The sequence below is a fragment of the Nannospalax galili genome, unplaced genomic scaffold, assembly GCF_000622305.1.
Source record: "Nannospalax galili isolate Female #2095 unplaced genomic scaffold, S.galili_v1.0 scaffold249, whole genome shotgun sequence".
NCBI lineage: Eukaryota > Metazoa > Chordata > Mammalia > Rodentia > Spalacidae > Nannospalax > Nannospalax galili.
The window spans coordinates 16,410-31,139 of record NW_008360307.1 but is presented as its reverse complement, the minus strand read 5'-3'; the positions used below and the strand labels follow the sequence as shown (position 1 = coordinate 31,139).

Here is a 14,730-nt window from a genome sequence, read left to right as displayed (position 1 = left end):
TGTTTTGGGACATAGAACTCAACACAAAGAAACTCTTAGCTGATCCCCTGGTCCACAATGTACTAGAAAAGACAATACTCTCAAGCACCAGAAACAATTGACAGTCACTGAAGTGCAAAAGGGGATAAATTAGAGGAGACAAGCCTCAGAAGGTCCATTGTTCTTTTGTGCAGGACCCTTCAAAAGCCATAGCTGTGCAGTGTTAGCTCCACTTGGAGGAAGGCATGAGGCCCTTCAAGCAGACGATTATGATTTTGCTTGTACCTCTCCATTTTCCTTGCTGTAAAAGGTATTGATGGTTGCAAAGAGGCAGGAACATTGTCAGAATTCCAACCACATTGCTTGGACTTAGCTTCAAAGAATGCCTGGTTTGATAACCTGAATGTCAAAGTTTTTAATATATTATAGCTTCATCTGCCAAAATCCTTTGAAATTCACTCAAGTTTCAATCAAGCTGTAAATACACAGAATTTCTCCTAGGCTTCCAGCTCTCTGGCTTAATGTTCTTTGAAATCCAAAACTTCGCCGTCTTTTGTTAATAATACATAGTTTAGCAATAGCTCATTATATATAATGTCATTTCATAAATGTTTAATTCCAGTGTTATTCTAACTAAAATCTTTCATAAGTAAAAGGAGGTCTAGAGTATAAATCTCAAAGTTTACAGAGGAGGCCAAAATCTAATAGGTGACATACTCATGATTTAAAACTTATTTTCCTTCAGACAAATAAGCCAAAACCTAGAAATACTACAATTAGTTTCATAAGCAAGGGAATCCAGAATTGTGTTGTTAGCTCTCTATGACACCTTGAACTTATTCCACTATCCTTATTTTCCATTTGATTGACCTCTCCTATTAAGGTTTTAGTTTTCTTAAATAATTGTGTTAAATATAAAAGAAGTTATTTCCATGACAAAGTTTGATCTTTGAAGTTCTAATCCATTCAAAATAAGGACAGTATCTTCCATTCTGCCGTTGAATTCCTTGAATCAGAACCAATCTTGGGGTCCATTTTGTGTCTCTCTAAGATAAAGGATGGTATTAACCAGAATCACAAGCAAAGAAGGAATAATGGCACATGCCTGTAATTCAGCAAAAGCAGGAGAAGTATGAGGACAAAGCCAGCCTGGGCTACAAAGTGACACCTTGTCGCCAAAGAAAATAGAAAAAGTGGTCCCACTACTGAGCCCTGCTGTCCCTGTCTCAGCATCACCTTTACAAAGGTATTCAAACTTTCTCTTAGTGTCATGACAGAGGAAGCTGTTAGTGGAAGAAGGGAAGAGGCAGGCAGCAAACAAAGGGAAAATAAGTGGCAAGCCAGACCTATATGACAGTCAGTAAATAAAAACTTCCAAAAACACCAAATACCCCCACAGCAAGAGGTCAGCACAGTCTTCTGAGAAGAAAGCTTTTTTTTTCTGTGCATGTTACAACTGGAAGGAGTCACATGGAGGCAGATATTTAAAAAGATGTTGTCTATCAGCAGATCTTAACCACATTTTAAAATGAGTCACAGAATGCAGAATGGTTTCCTACCTTAGAACAGAGCATAAGCAGCAGGCATGTGACATCTTGTCTCGCTGGGCACGTGCTTACAAGGAAGTAGTACATTCATTTTACTATTTTGTGATACTGTACATTTTGTCATTATAAGTTTATATCCTTTCTTAGAGAAGTAAGTTTAAAGTGTTTCCTAAAGTTCAGAACACATCAGCATGCTTGCAAAATGCATCATTACTTTGAACGTAAATGTCATATGTGGATTTAGGGGTGTTCTGTAAAATCTACTCCAAAGTAAAGAAGTGGCTGGCTCTTGTCTGTTATCAAGTTTTACTTGCTTGTTTCTTACTAGCCTACTATGACCTTTGACTTATTGAAAACAACAGATTTCCTTCCCTATGTTTAAATTAACATTTCACTGATGACAAATTAAGAAAATTATAAGGTTAAACAAACAAGCAAATTCTACTTTCTCTAATCTTGACCCAAATATTTAACTTTCCAATTTACATCTTTCTTAACAATAAAATAGCAAGCAAACCAAGCTCCTTTTAAATTATGTTACAGACTTCCTATTCTTACTAATTAAAGCTTGACGCAAATGTTCTCGCGCACTCACATAAGATACAATCACACTACTGTTTTCAAGCGAATAAAGAACAAAAACTATTATGTACAAAGAAGTCTTGGTATTAATGGGGAAAATTTGGAAAATTAAGTATCAGTCAAAAGCCAGAAACATCAAAAAAGTAAGATTTCTAAGTAAATCTTAGCTGTCACTTTGCATTGTCCAAAGAAACGTGGTTAATATAAATGGCGCCATCACCGAGGATTTAACAAGGAAAACCTGACAAGGACACACCACAGACACAGGGCAGGCCTGTGACACACGGTGACAACCTGACTTACCCTTACTCATCTTTTCAACTTATTCAAAAGTTTCAAAATAACTTTGCATTTTAAAATCACAATTCTAAGGAAAAATGTCAAAGGATCCTTAAGAAACTAAACCATTCGACTTTCCATGTGCGTAAGACACAGAATCCAACACAATGTCTTCAGTCTCCACAACACTGAACTGAATTTACTCGCATGTGATTTATCGTATTCCTTTCGGTAAAAGTCAATTTAAAAGCATCTTTATGAACTTTCAAGGTATATGCACAAAGGAATTGAATTGTGTTTCTATCAGCATAATTTTAAAAACAATGTGAGGCAAATAAGTATGAAGAAACACAGATTATTGTTCCTAAGTATTATGAAAGAAATGAGCCAGTAGCAGAGATGTTCATAAAAGTGTATTTTAAAAAAATAAATATGAGAAAAGTGTATTTTCCAAATAAATCTGTGATCCAATAAAATTTATACTTCAGAGAAATCAAAATCAATTTCCCTTAAAATAAAATAAACGTTTAACAAAGGGAAAGCATTACATAATGATTAGGGAAAAGACAATAATTTTTATATGAACATTAACATTAACTAATTTTAACTACAGTCAGTTAAAACAAGTGATTTTCAATTTACCTTTTACTTTTGCATCATATGAAAAGAGGCACCATAGGCCATTTTTATAGCATAAGCTTACCCAAGTTTGTACAATTATAACCAGAAAATAATAAAATGAACTTTTATAACACTGTTTAGCCACAAAATTGAATGCACTAGAGGGTTGCTGAGGGGCAATGTTGAAAAATGAATACATTCTTTAATGTAGAAATTCCATTGGGACTTCTTCTTAGAAAATTATAGAATACTGACCCTTCTGCCAAGATATGGTCAGCATATTGAATCAGTGTGGTTTGGGACTGTTTGTATGGCTTATGTAAGTCTAGATAAAGTATGTTACTGCTGGCATCTGTTACCACTTTAATATCGTTTGGGTTTGTCTGAGCATGCAGGGCAGGCTTGGGTGGGCTCAACCAGTTTGTGGAAGAGGGTGGGAAGCACAGAGCCTCTTTGTTCAGTGGATGTTTACAAACTTATCAGCCAACCTAGTGTTTTGTTGTACTAATTAATCACATGACTCTGAAAATAATGCTTGTTTTCATTTTCACTCAGAATAAAAGCTTGAAAGAGTTGAACGAACAGGAACCAAATTTAGCACTCTACCTCAGGAAAAAGGAAATGCTGAGATGGCTTTGTTTTACGCAGCCCTATAGTAAATGTGTGATTAACTGGATTTTAGCATGCATTCTATGAAGGACAACTATGAGCACTGCACTCTGTTCATACTTCCTACTAGGCATGGTTCACGGTAAATAGGAATCCACGCGAACGTTGAAGCTAAAATCAATCAAGTTAAAAATAATATTTAACAGAAGGCAAAAATTGGATTTGGAAGCTTATTCCAAGTTGGAGATTCTAGTCAGAAGCTTGCTGAAATTAACAGACCTAACTCAAGTCCTAATGAAATGAGATTTTTCTTTCCTAACATCTAAGCTCCCATATGAAATCAAAGATACTGACTTGATCGTAAATTAAGATGAACGAAATGCACATGATTCCAATAGCAAGCAAAAGTCTAACTTTTTTAAAATTTATTCTAGCCAAGTTTTACAATGTGAAAAATGAGAGGGAAACAAGAAAATAGTCACATCAAAGTATTTGGTGGCCATCAGTAGTATTCAAGGGGAAAACAACTGAGAACTGATAGCTTACAGAGTACTCAGAATTCATAAAGCAGCATGAGAAAAGTTAAGTGTCCCATCCCAGAGAAGAATCTGCTGTGTACACAAACCAGATTTACTGTATATAAAAAGTCACATCCCTAGACAAATGTAATTTCTGACTATATGCTAAATATGGATCCGTATATTTACAGACAAGTATGCCAGTCAGCACACATCAAGAAGCTTCTTTTGCAACAGATGAAGACTATTACAGAGTTCCACAACTGGTCACACATAAAGAATAAGTGTCTATGAGATGCCCAGTTCTAAGTGACACATCTAAAATGGAACCTCTCTACCTAAGGCTCATGCAACATAGTAGAACGAGTGATAGAGATAACACTAATGGATTTCTCAACTCTCATCAAGAAAGTTCCCTCATGCAACAGAGAGTGATGCACCCAAAAGGCCACAAAATGACCCAAGTGTAAAGAATAAGAGAATGCAGAATGTGGGTCTGTGGGCAGGACTCCTATATTAAACCTTACCAACCCAGGGCTCAGAGACCACTGCTGAAGAGGGGGCAGAAAGACTGTAAGAGCCATAAGGAAACAGTCTTACAGTCTCCTGGGACCTTGCTCATATGAACCTACAGCAATGGTGTCAGCAGGCACAAGACCCATGCAAACTCAATGAAACAAAAACTCAGTATAGAACTGGGGAAATAGGCAGCAGGCCCCAACCTTAGCCAAAGACCAGTTGGCAGCTGATCACTGCTGGGTGAAGGGAAGTTGGTCTTCTTTAAGGGAGAGACTCTAGATAGACTGACTAGACTCCAGTGAATGAACTTACACTGAAGGATATCTAGGTATACTAACTTGACTTGATAGGCCTTGACATATGTGACAGAATAGATGAAATCTGATTGGGGGGGGCTATGGGAGGGTGTCGATGGGGGAGTGGGGTAAAGATGATTAAGATGTTTTGTATGAAATACATAAGAATTCAATTTAAAAATATACAAAAAAAACCTAAATTGTATACAATTAGTCATTTTAAAACTATTGTCTGTCATTCAGTTTTTATTTTTATTACTTCTCTGGGCATGTCTAGAAATTTATCATTTCACAATTATCCATTTTCCTGAACATATGTGATGTCAGCAACAAGTACTTTCAAGAAAAGTACCAAGAAGTAAAATATTTATTCTCAATTATACCATCATTCTCCAGAAAGCCAGGTGAAGGCAGAGTCCTGCCCCAAAGGCTCAGAGCTGAGCATACTGAACTTTAGAAAGCAATGGTGTGCCCACTGAGAGTGCTGTTGGATCCAAGATGGACTCTTAGCTCAGCAAGTGGATCTGCATGGTTCAGGGGTGAAGAACGGACATGCCCTGAAAAATCAACTTAGACTGAAACAGAACACAGACATACCTCAGTCTCAGTTTCCCTGCCTACAAAATGGGAGCATAAATATCTCTTTGACAGTAGTATTATTTTAAGAAATAAATAAAATGGCATACATAGGATTCCTGGCATAAGTGTTCTGTGCTCCAAACAATATGCAGACATTATACTACTTATACATTACAACATTCTTAAAGACATACAGATAGATAGATGAACAGACTGAATGCCAATATACATCTTTTGTGAGCAGAAAAGGGAGTAAAGTGGGAGAGAAGGGCCATATATGTCCCATAACTTTAATCAAGGGGAAAAATCACACAATTTATAAATCTGTACCCACACAATTTATAAATCCAAAGCAATAACAGAGAATATAAAGGAAACAAAATAGTAGATACTCTTTCCATGTTCACTGAACCATAATCTGAAACAGGTTCAAACAGGCTGACTTTATGAAATCCACAAAGATCTTAAAACAAAAATACTTATTTTGGTATATAATTTGATAATAAAATAGCCCTGAACTTAAGCTGACTAGAAATCTATGGTATTTATTATATTGAGCATATGATTCATTGTGAGGTAACAAAAATGCCACTGTGATGTGATATAAGAAATGATGTGTTTTCAGTAGCCTGTAAGGATAGAAAATGCTTCCTCCAGAAGACAAGCATTATTAAATGAAAATCTCAGTTCTAGGCAGGGCTATCCCAAAGGAACTCAAAACAACACAGACTATTGCCATTCCTCTTGATTTTCCAAGACACAACACGCTTTGGTTATGGGACATAGAAAATCATGCTGGGCCTGACCAGAAAATTTCCTTTCTGCTGATGACTGTAATGCAGGCTGCTGGGGGGTAGGAAAGACATTGATAGTCATACTCAGAACTGGACCCTGAATGCTACAATAGTAACCTTCCAGGCAAGAGGTTCAATAGTGTCATGACGGTTATGAGAGTAACCAATCACTTGCTAATTGTATATGAGGTCTGCCCACAGGAAGGGATTCATATCTGATACTATAAGCCTGGTCAAGAGCCCATGACTCAGTAGGTAAAGACCATAAGGGGAAACTACTACTTCTGTTTTACTAAGTGGACAGACATGCTGTAAAACTAACGTGTAAATATTTACATTTTTACTTGTGTAGTCCTGCTGGTTTCAACCTTGACTGGAGAAGCCTCTTTCTGTAGTGGGCAGCAATAAAGAAACTCATAACTATTCAAGTAGCTAAGAGTAAGTGACTGTTCAGTGCCCGGTCCTGAAGGGATAGCTATATCAATCACCCCCAAACCCCAAGGCTCAGGAACAACATCACCAAAGAAGAGGCAGAAAGAATGTAAGCATCCGACAATGGAGAGGAGCACTGTGAAATGCCTTCTTCTGGACCTGACATGGCTATTGGATTAAAGAACTCACTGCAGCTACGGTTACCTGTGCAAGGTCAAGCCAACAAGATCAATCAATACTCCAGCAGGCAGTACTAATTAGACTCAGTAGATTACAATAAAACGGGGGGGGGGGCATGAAGAGGAAGACATGTTTGATAGCTTGGGGAGTTGGAGCAGGGAGTTGGGGGTAGGATATGATCAAGATCTACCTATATACACATATGAAATTGTCAAAAATAAAGATATTCCAAATAAATAAATTATGTGTTTTTGCATCTGAAAGAATAGAAACACAGATAACCTATGGGTCTCAGATAAGAGAATCTGAACCACTCCTCCTTAGGGAGAAGAAAGCAGGGGACAACAGAGATGAAAGAAGCAAGGCACCCAAGGCACAGGCTTGCAGTTAAGAAGCTCGGTTTGAATTGTTCTCAAGTCCGTATTACCTTAGAACACTTCACTGCATTACAACATGGAAATTATAACACTACCTACATCATTAATTTCTGGGAGATAAAGCGCTATAGACAAAATCCTCCAAACAATGCTCAGCACAAAGCTAGTGTCCAATATTTGTTAGGAATGAGTACTTAGAAACATACTAATGCAGGTCTGTGATCCCAGATACTGAAGAGGTCAAGGATCACAGGCTAAAGGCCACCATGGGCAACTTAGAGAGATCCTGTATCAAAATAAAAAGTTAAAAAGAAGGCTGGACTGTAGGTCAGTGGTAGACCACTTGCCCAGCATACTCAAGACCCTAGGTGCAATCCCCAGTACCACAAAAAATAAAATAAAATTTTGAACATTTATTAAGCGTGATGGTTAATTTTATACATCAATTTGACTGAGCAAAGGAATGTCCAAATAGCTGGTTAACCTCTTGATGAGAGAGTTAGAGTTCCTAGAGGAGGTCTGCAATTCCAAGAACAGTCTGAAGGAAGAAAGTGGCCCTCATCAATATGGGGTGAATGGCATCCAGTTCACCCAGGGCCTAACTAATCAGGAGGACAGGAGGAACCTAAGGGAAAATTCTCCCTCTTTGAAGATCCATCTTCTGCCCTCAGTCCTAGTTTCAGTTTGAAGGATAGTGGTTCTTCTGGTTCTCGGGCCTTTGGCTTTAGACAGAAACAATACCATGGGATTTCCTGGGCCTCTAGCTTGCAGAGAGCAGCTCATGGAGAGGCAGGAAAGAAAGACAGGAAAATTGGGGGACACAGAAAAGGAGAGGAGCCTCTCACTCTGTAGACCAATGGCAGCTCTCACCAGATGAGAATAAAGAATTCAAGCACAGTTAATGGCATTTGCTATGAAGCTTTCCAACATAGTGATAATACTGATTTTATATAGAGGTATTTTATAGAACATCAAGAAATCATGCTTAAGGCCTGAGAATATATAATGATACATTATCAGATATTATCTGGCCATTTCATAAACAAGAACAATAAGTTGTTTTAGAGGAAAATCCATCCTAACTTTCTGTGCAACTTGGAGATACAGGATTTTCATTATATATATATTACCAATTACAATCATGCCTGGTACACCTCAGGAACCACCCAATGATCTCATTCCTGGAACCTGGAACCTTTAAAGATGTAACTTCAGAACCCACTAAAATCAAAAATAAGAGAAGCCCATATTCACACGGGTGTTTTATAACATTTTCCTGAATGCCTTTCTATTAGCCTCTGACTTAAAAAAAAAAAAAATCTCTTCATAAACTCCAACTCTGTTTAATATTGATTTGTTCTGAAATTCTTTTTTGGCAGTGAAGTCAAAAACTCCAGCTTGACCATAGTAGAGAACTCTGAAAAAGAAATCCTGAGGCTACTGCAGGGAGCAGCATGGAAATGTGTCTCTGGCCCATGCCCTCCTATCACAGAGGAGACTTCATAATGAATTTCTTTCTGTATAGCAATGCCTATGTATATCCTTTTGGCTTTGTTTCTCTGGATAGCCCAACCAATATACTGGTAAATGGGAATGAGAATTTATAGCTTAAACAGACTTCTATTAACCATATCACATTTTATACATTACTTCATTTAATTTTTTAGGTGTGGTGTATGTGTATCTATCTGCATGTGTGCGTGAAGACAAGAGGTCAACATTTGGTGTATTTCAAGTTGCTCTACAACTGATTTTTAGGGTCTCACACTGAACCTGGGGCCTGAAGCTCACTGATTCAGCTATGCTGGCTGGATCCTCCTCTCTCTGCCTCCCTAGACATGCACTGCCTGACTATATTTTAGAACTTCAAAACCCCAAAAGCTTTCTTTCTCCCATTCCCAAAGGTACTTCAATTATCAGTGTTGGTCTTTATGTAACTCATGAAGGTCAGTATTAATCTCAGATAAAGAAACACACATTTTGGAGTTAGTAGACCACAGCAAGACTTGAGCCTGCAATGCAGTAAAGATAATTTAGATGGGGTGACCTGTAAGAGACCAAAAGGAGCAGCTAGTGACATCACTATCCCAGAAGGCTTTAGAAACACAAACCTTAAGGGATAAGGAAACTTTTGGAGTTTGTTAACCTAAATCAGCTGCTTACATCCAGCCATTCTGAGTACTCTCTAAGAATAAAATAGAGCACATTAAAAAAAAATTACTATGTTATATAAATAAGAAAATAATTAGTTTTAAAATGTTAACTTTCTATTACCAATCTGCTCTGTTAATGGTAAATATCACACACAGGCCAAATATCACAATGCGGAGAATCCACAGCTGAGACACTTAAATATCGCTCACAAATCACTTCCATTCTACCCAGGTAACATAGAAATGGACTTGGAAATGAAAGCAAACTGAGTATTCTATTTCTTTGTGTTAAAAGCATAAACTCCCACAGAATGGCTTAGCCAACCTCTATCAGAGAAATATTTACACATTGCCTAGCTGATATGTAAATATATGTCAACATTTTGATTTATGATTATAGATGGTCTGTTTACATACACAGAAACACAAATTATATGATATTAATGGTTTGAAACAAAATATTCTTGAAGAGCAAAGAATCTGAGGGCAAAATGCAAACAGTGTCATGATCAGAAAAACAACTCCAGCTTTTCACGTATGAGGCCAACTAACTGTCAACTACTTTTTCCTAAAATTTAAATGAAGTGATGTGTGCAGAATTCAGGTTGAGTACTTTTTCTACCTCAGCAAAAGAATGAATTTATGCTCACCTCTCAGTCAAAACTTGGGCATCATTTTGGCCATAATCTACTTTTGATAAAAACACTAACACACTGTGAAGCATATTCTTGTCTCCAGATTGGAGTAAAACCTCTGATTTTACTACTAAAACTACATATTAAAAACACAAGTTCTCAGTTAGAGGCAACTTTATCCTCTGAGGACATCTGACAACTTCAAGAGATGCTTTTGAGGATAACAATTGGGGTGCCAGTGAGACAGGGAAACTGTTTATGGAATCACAGTAGTAGATAGCCAGACTACTAAACAAAGCACAAACCATCCTGAAATACAGCAGTCATCTGGCCAATACTGTCAGCATAGTGCTGAGGTTGAGAACTCTGATTTAAAAAACAGCCTGGAAAAACACAGGAGAATGTCCTTTCTGTGTTCGGATTACATGCCTTCCACAGTAGTAACTGTGTTATGGTTATTAAATATACTAACTGGGATCACAATAATCATAGTGATAAGGGGAGGTACTTTTTATATACATGATATCTAAACTTACAAAATAATATTACAGTCACTGTCAGACTAAGTAGGGAATTTTTAAAAATCATCCAGCACACTTTCCTAATTTGTGTAAATGTTTGCCACACGGAAGGTGTCAGTTCTTTAATAAGACAGCCTTAAGGGGCAGGGACAATCCTCTAAGCAGTAAACATGAGGTACCTTTACAATTTTACTATCAGTTTGCACAGCTGCCTTTCTAATAGTATTGATGCCCCATACTCAATAGGCTAAAGTCTTTCTTTTATAAAAATTAAAATCAATGTGGTCTAATAAGTGGTATTTCACAAGCAGGAAGCAAAATAAAATGCAATTATTTTCAAAAACCAAATCAGAGACCTCAGTGGCCTACAGGCATCTGTCCTTCTCAGATGGCTGGGATTTAAACTGTCCTGAGAAATTCTTAGCTGGCTTACATTTCTTGAAACACAGGAACTGACAGTCACAAGGCCGAACATACCCTTAATAATCGATTCAGCCGCATACAGATCTCGTTTGTAGGTCACCTAAAGGACAGATAAACCTCATTAGACTCAACAGAGCAGGAAGGAATGCGAAAGCAATAAAACAATGCCCCCAAGGAAATTCTTCAATCTGCTGAAACTGTACACATACAACACTGGCAATTTCCAAATGAAAGCAGCATTAGAAAGTCATATTAAATCAAATTCTATTTCTACAAATTATTAAAGATTTGATTTTTAAATCTTTGAATAAAGGATAGTATGTAGCAGGGTTACTGAAATCCTATTACTATAAGTGAAGGATTATAAATGAAAGAAAATGTGTAAGTGCTCAAACTAAAGGGTTAGCACTACAATTTGACAGTAAGGTTTTACACTGGAGAGGAAGGAGGGAAGAAAGACAGAAGGCTGGGGAGGAAAGAAGGAGTAGGCAGAGGAGGACTCTGTAGCACAAAAATCACCAAGCTCCATTCTTAGTTGAAATTCTCAAAAACTAATTGACATTTAAAAGGACTTTATTCTGAATTGGAAATGTCTTTATCAAATAGGTAAGTTTCACCTGGTAAGAATTTTATTAAAAGCTGGCTCCCATAACAAGAATTTTCAGGGGACCACTGTGTGCCGAAGAACAATGATAATCTTTCCTTAAAAACAAACAGCTTTGGGGCTGGAGAGATGGCGCAGCAGTTAAGAGCACTGGCTACTCTTGGAGAGGACCAGGTTTTGAATCCCAGCACCTACATGGTGGCTAACAATCATCCCTAACTCCAGTTCCAGGAACTCTAATGACCTCTTTTGAGCTTCTCAAGACCTGCATAACACACATGTACTTACATACATGCAGGCAATACACTCATACACGTAATAAAAATAATAAATAAAATATTTTTAAAACAAACAGCTTCCGCTCTCTCCCACCCGCAGGCCTCTCTCTGGGACCAACCCAGCTCCTCAGTGCAGTCCCCAGGAGTCCTTGGAGCCTCTTCCCGCCCCATCTGCCTTTGAATCTCTGGGTGGCACATGCACCAGCTGCCCTAGACCAGCATCTTTTCAGGGCCAGGCTCCCAGGCCAGTCCAACCCCCAAATTCCTGAGGCCAAAATCAGTCCTGGAAGGATCCAGACCTTAGGAGAAAGCCTGAAATCATCTGACCCTCATCTGAATTGGGCCTCTGTGGGAACTCCTAAAGACAAAACTACAGGGAGATCCTGTCTCAAAAAGGAAAAAAGAAAAAAAAAAAAAAAAAAAAGAGTGAACTAGAAACTTAGATGAACCAGATTTTCATGCCCAAACAGTAAAGCACAAAGTCACATAAAGTTCACAAAAAGAAGCAGACCTAAACTTGAAGGCTTGAGTCTCACACAAGAATCAGAAACTACAAAAAAAATTCACATGTCAAAATCACAGAGAAAAAATAATAACATGAAAAACCAAAATAACATATCCCCACCAAATACCAATACTCTTCTAGAGGAGTATAGTGAGAACCACCTAGAGATAATAAAGGACATGGCACTCAAAAGAACAATCATAAACATGAAAAAAGACTTCAGTGAATTTAAAGAACACACAAATGAAAAAATCAAAGAACTGAAGGAAGATAGGGATAAAATTCTGAATGAATTCAGAAAAGAGTTAGAAATATTGAAGAATACTCAGGCTGAAATGAAGAACGAAGTGAAACACTCCATAAGCCGTTTAGAAATGACAGGAGAAAGCCTCACCAATAGGATGAATGAAATGGAAAACAGAGTATCAAGACTGGAAGATAAGGTGGATGAACTAGACCACTCAAGCAAAGATTATGAAAAATTTAAGAAATCGCAATAATGTAATATGCAGGAATTGTGTGACTCCATAAAAAGACCAAACTTATGAATCATACAGGAAGGAGAAGAATCCCAAAATAATGGCATGGACCAATCTTCAACAGAATCGTGGAAGAAAATTTCCCAAAATTAAAGAAAGATATGCCCATACAAATACAAGAAGCGTACAGAACACCAAACAGACAGGACCTGAAAAGAAACTCTCCATTGCACATCATAGTAAAAACACTACATGTACAAAACAAAGAGGCAATTCTGAAAGCTGCAAAAGAGAAACAACAAGTCACATATAAAGGAAAACCCATTAGGATCACAGCTGACTTTTCAGTGCAAACTATGAAAGCCAGAAGAGCCTGGACCAAAGTATTCCCAGTGTTAAATGACCACAGATGCCAACCCAGATTACTATACCCAGCCAAAATGTCTATTATAGTCGAAGAGGAAGAAAAGTCCTCCATGACATACAGGCTGAAGGAATTCATGTCCACCCTCAGAACCAGCCCTTCAAAGAGTTCTGGAAGAGATACAAAGAACTGAAGAAAGGAATGACTATATCAAAGGGATTTCAGAAAGAAACCCAAAGAAGGTATAACTGTGGAAAAGTACAGCGATATCAAGAATGTAAACAGAAATAAAAATGACAACATTAAATACCCATCTTTCATTAATAACTTTAAATATTAATGGACTGAATGCCTCACTAAAAAGACAAAGACAATGTGAATGGATTAAGAAACAAAACCCATCGTTTTGTTGTCTGCAAGAAATTCATCTCACTTTTAAGGACAGTCACTATCTCAAAGTGAAAGGATGGAAAAAAACATACCAAGCAAATGGCACTAAGAAAAAAGCAGGTGTAGCAATTCTAATACCTGACAAAATTGGCTTTAAACTAAAACTAATCAGAAGAGACAAAGAGGGCCACTTCATTCTGATCAAAGGAACAATGAATCAAGAAGATATTACAATCATGAACATATATTCACCAAACTCTGGTGCACCCAACTTCATAAAAACAACACTACAGGAGTTTAAGACCCAGATTAATCCTGACTCATTAATAGTAGGCGACTTCAATACCCCACTGTCTCCATTAGATAGGTCAACAAGGCAGAGAGTTAACAGACAGACATCTGAATTAAACAATACCATATAGCAAATGGACTTAACAGGCATCTACAGAGTATTCCACCCAAGCACCAGAGGACAGACGTTCTACTCAGCACCCCATGGAACCTTCTCCAAAATTGACCATATACTGGGGCACAAAACAAACCTAAACAAATACAAAAAGACTGAAATAATTCCATGCATTCTATCAGACCACAATGCAATAAAGCTTACAGTCAACACCCAAAGAAACCCTAATCACCACATGAACACATGGAGATTAAACAATACACTCCTGAATGATGAATGGGTCAAAAGAGAAATTAAGAAAGAAATAAAGGTACTCCTGGAAAAAATGAAAATGACAATACAACACAACAAAACCTCTGGGACATGCTGAAAGCAGTCCTTAGAGGAAAGTTTATAGCTCTAAGTGCCTACATCAAAAAATCAGAAAGAACACAAATAAATGAGCTAACACTGCAACTCAAGACACTTGAAAAGTAACAGCAAAGGAAACCCAAACCCAGCAGACAAGAAGAAATAACAAAAATCAGGGCAGAAATTAATTAAACTAAAACAAAGAAAACAATACAAAGAATCAACAACTCCAAGAGCTGGTTCTTTGAAAAGATAAACAAGATTGACAGACCACTAGCCCAATTAACCAAAAGAAAGAAAAAGCACCTC

The 14,730-nt window shown here is 37.4% G+C and overlaps 1 protein-coding gene across 1 annotated transcript in view; it reads right to left on the bottom strand.

Annotated features, from left to right (window-relative positions):
- LOC103726802 (D-ribitol-5-phosphate cytidylyltransferase-like) overlaps positions 1-14,730 on the bottom strand; it is a 273,724-nt gene that overhangs the window by 250,286 nt on the left and 8,708 nt on the right. The window contains exon 2 of the mRNA XM_008824429.3: positions 11,099-11,144. Within this exon, the coding sequence (XP_008822651.1) occupies positions 11,099-11,144 (46 nt within the window). The remainder of the gene's footprint in view (positions 1-11,098; positions 11,145-14,730) is intronic.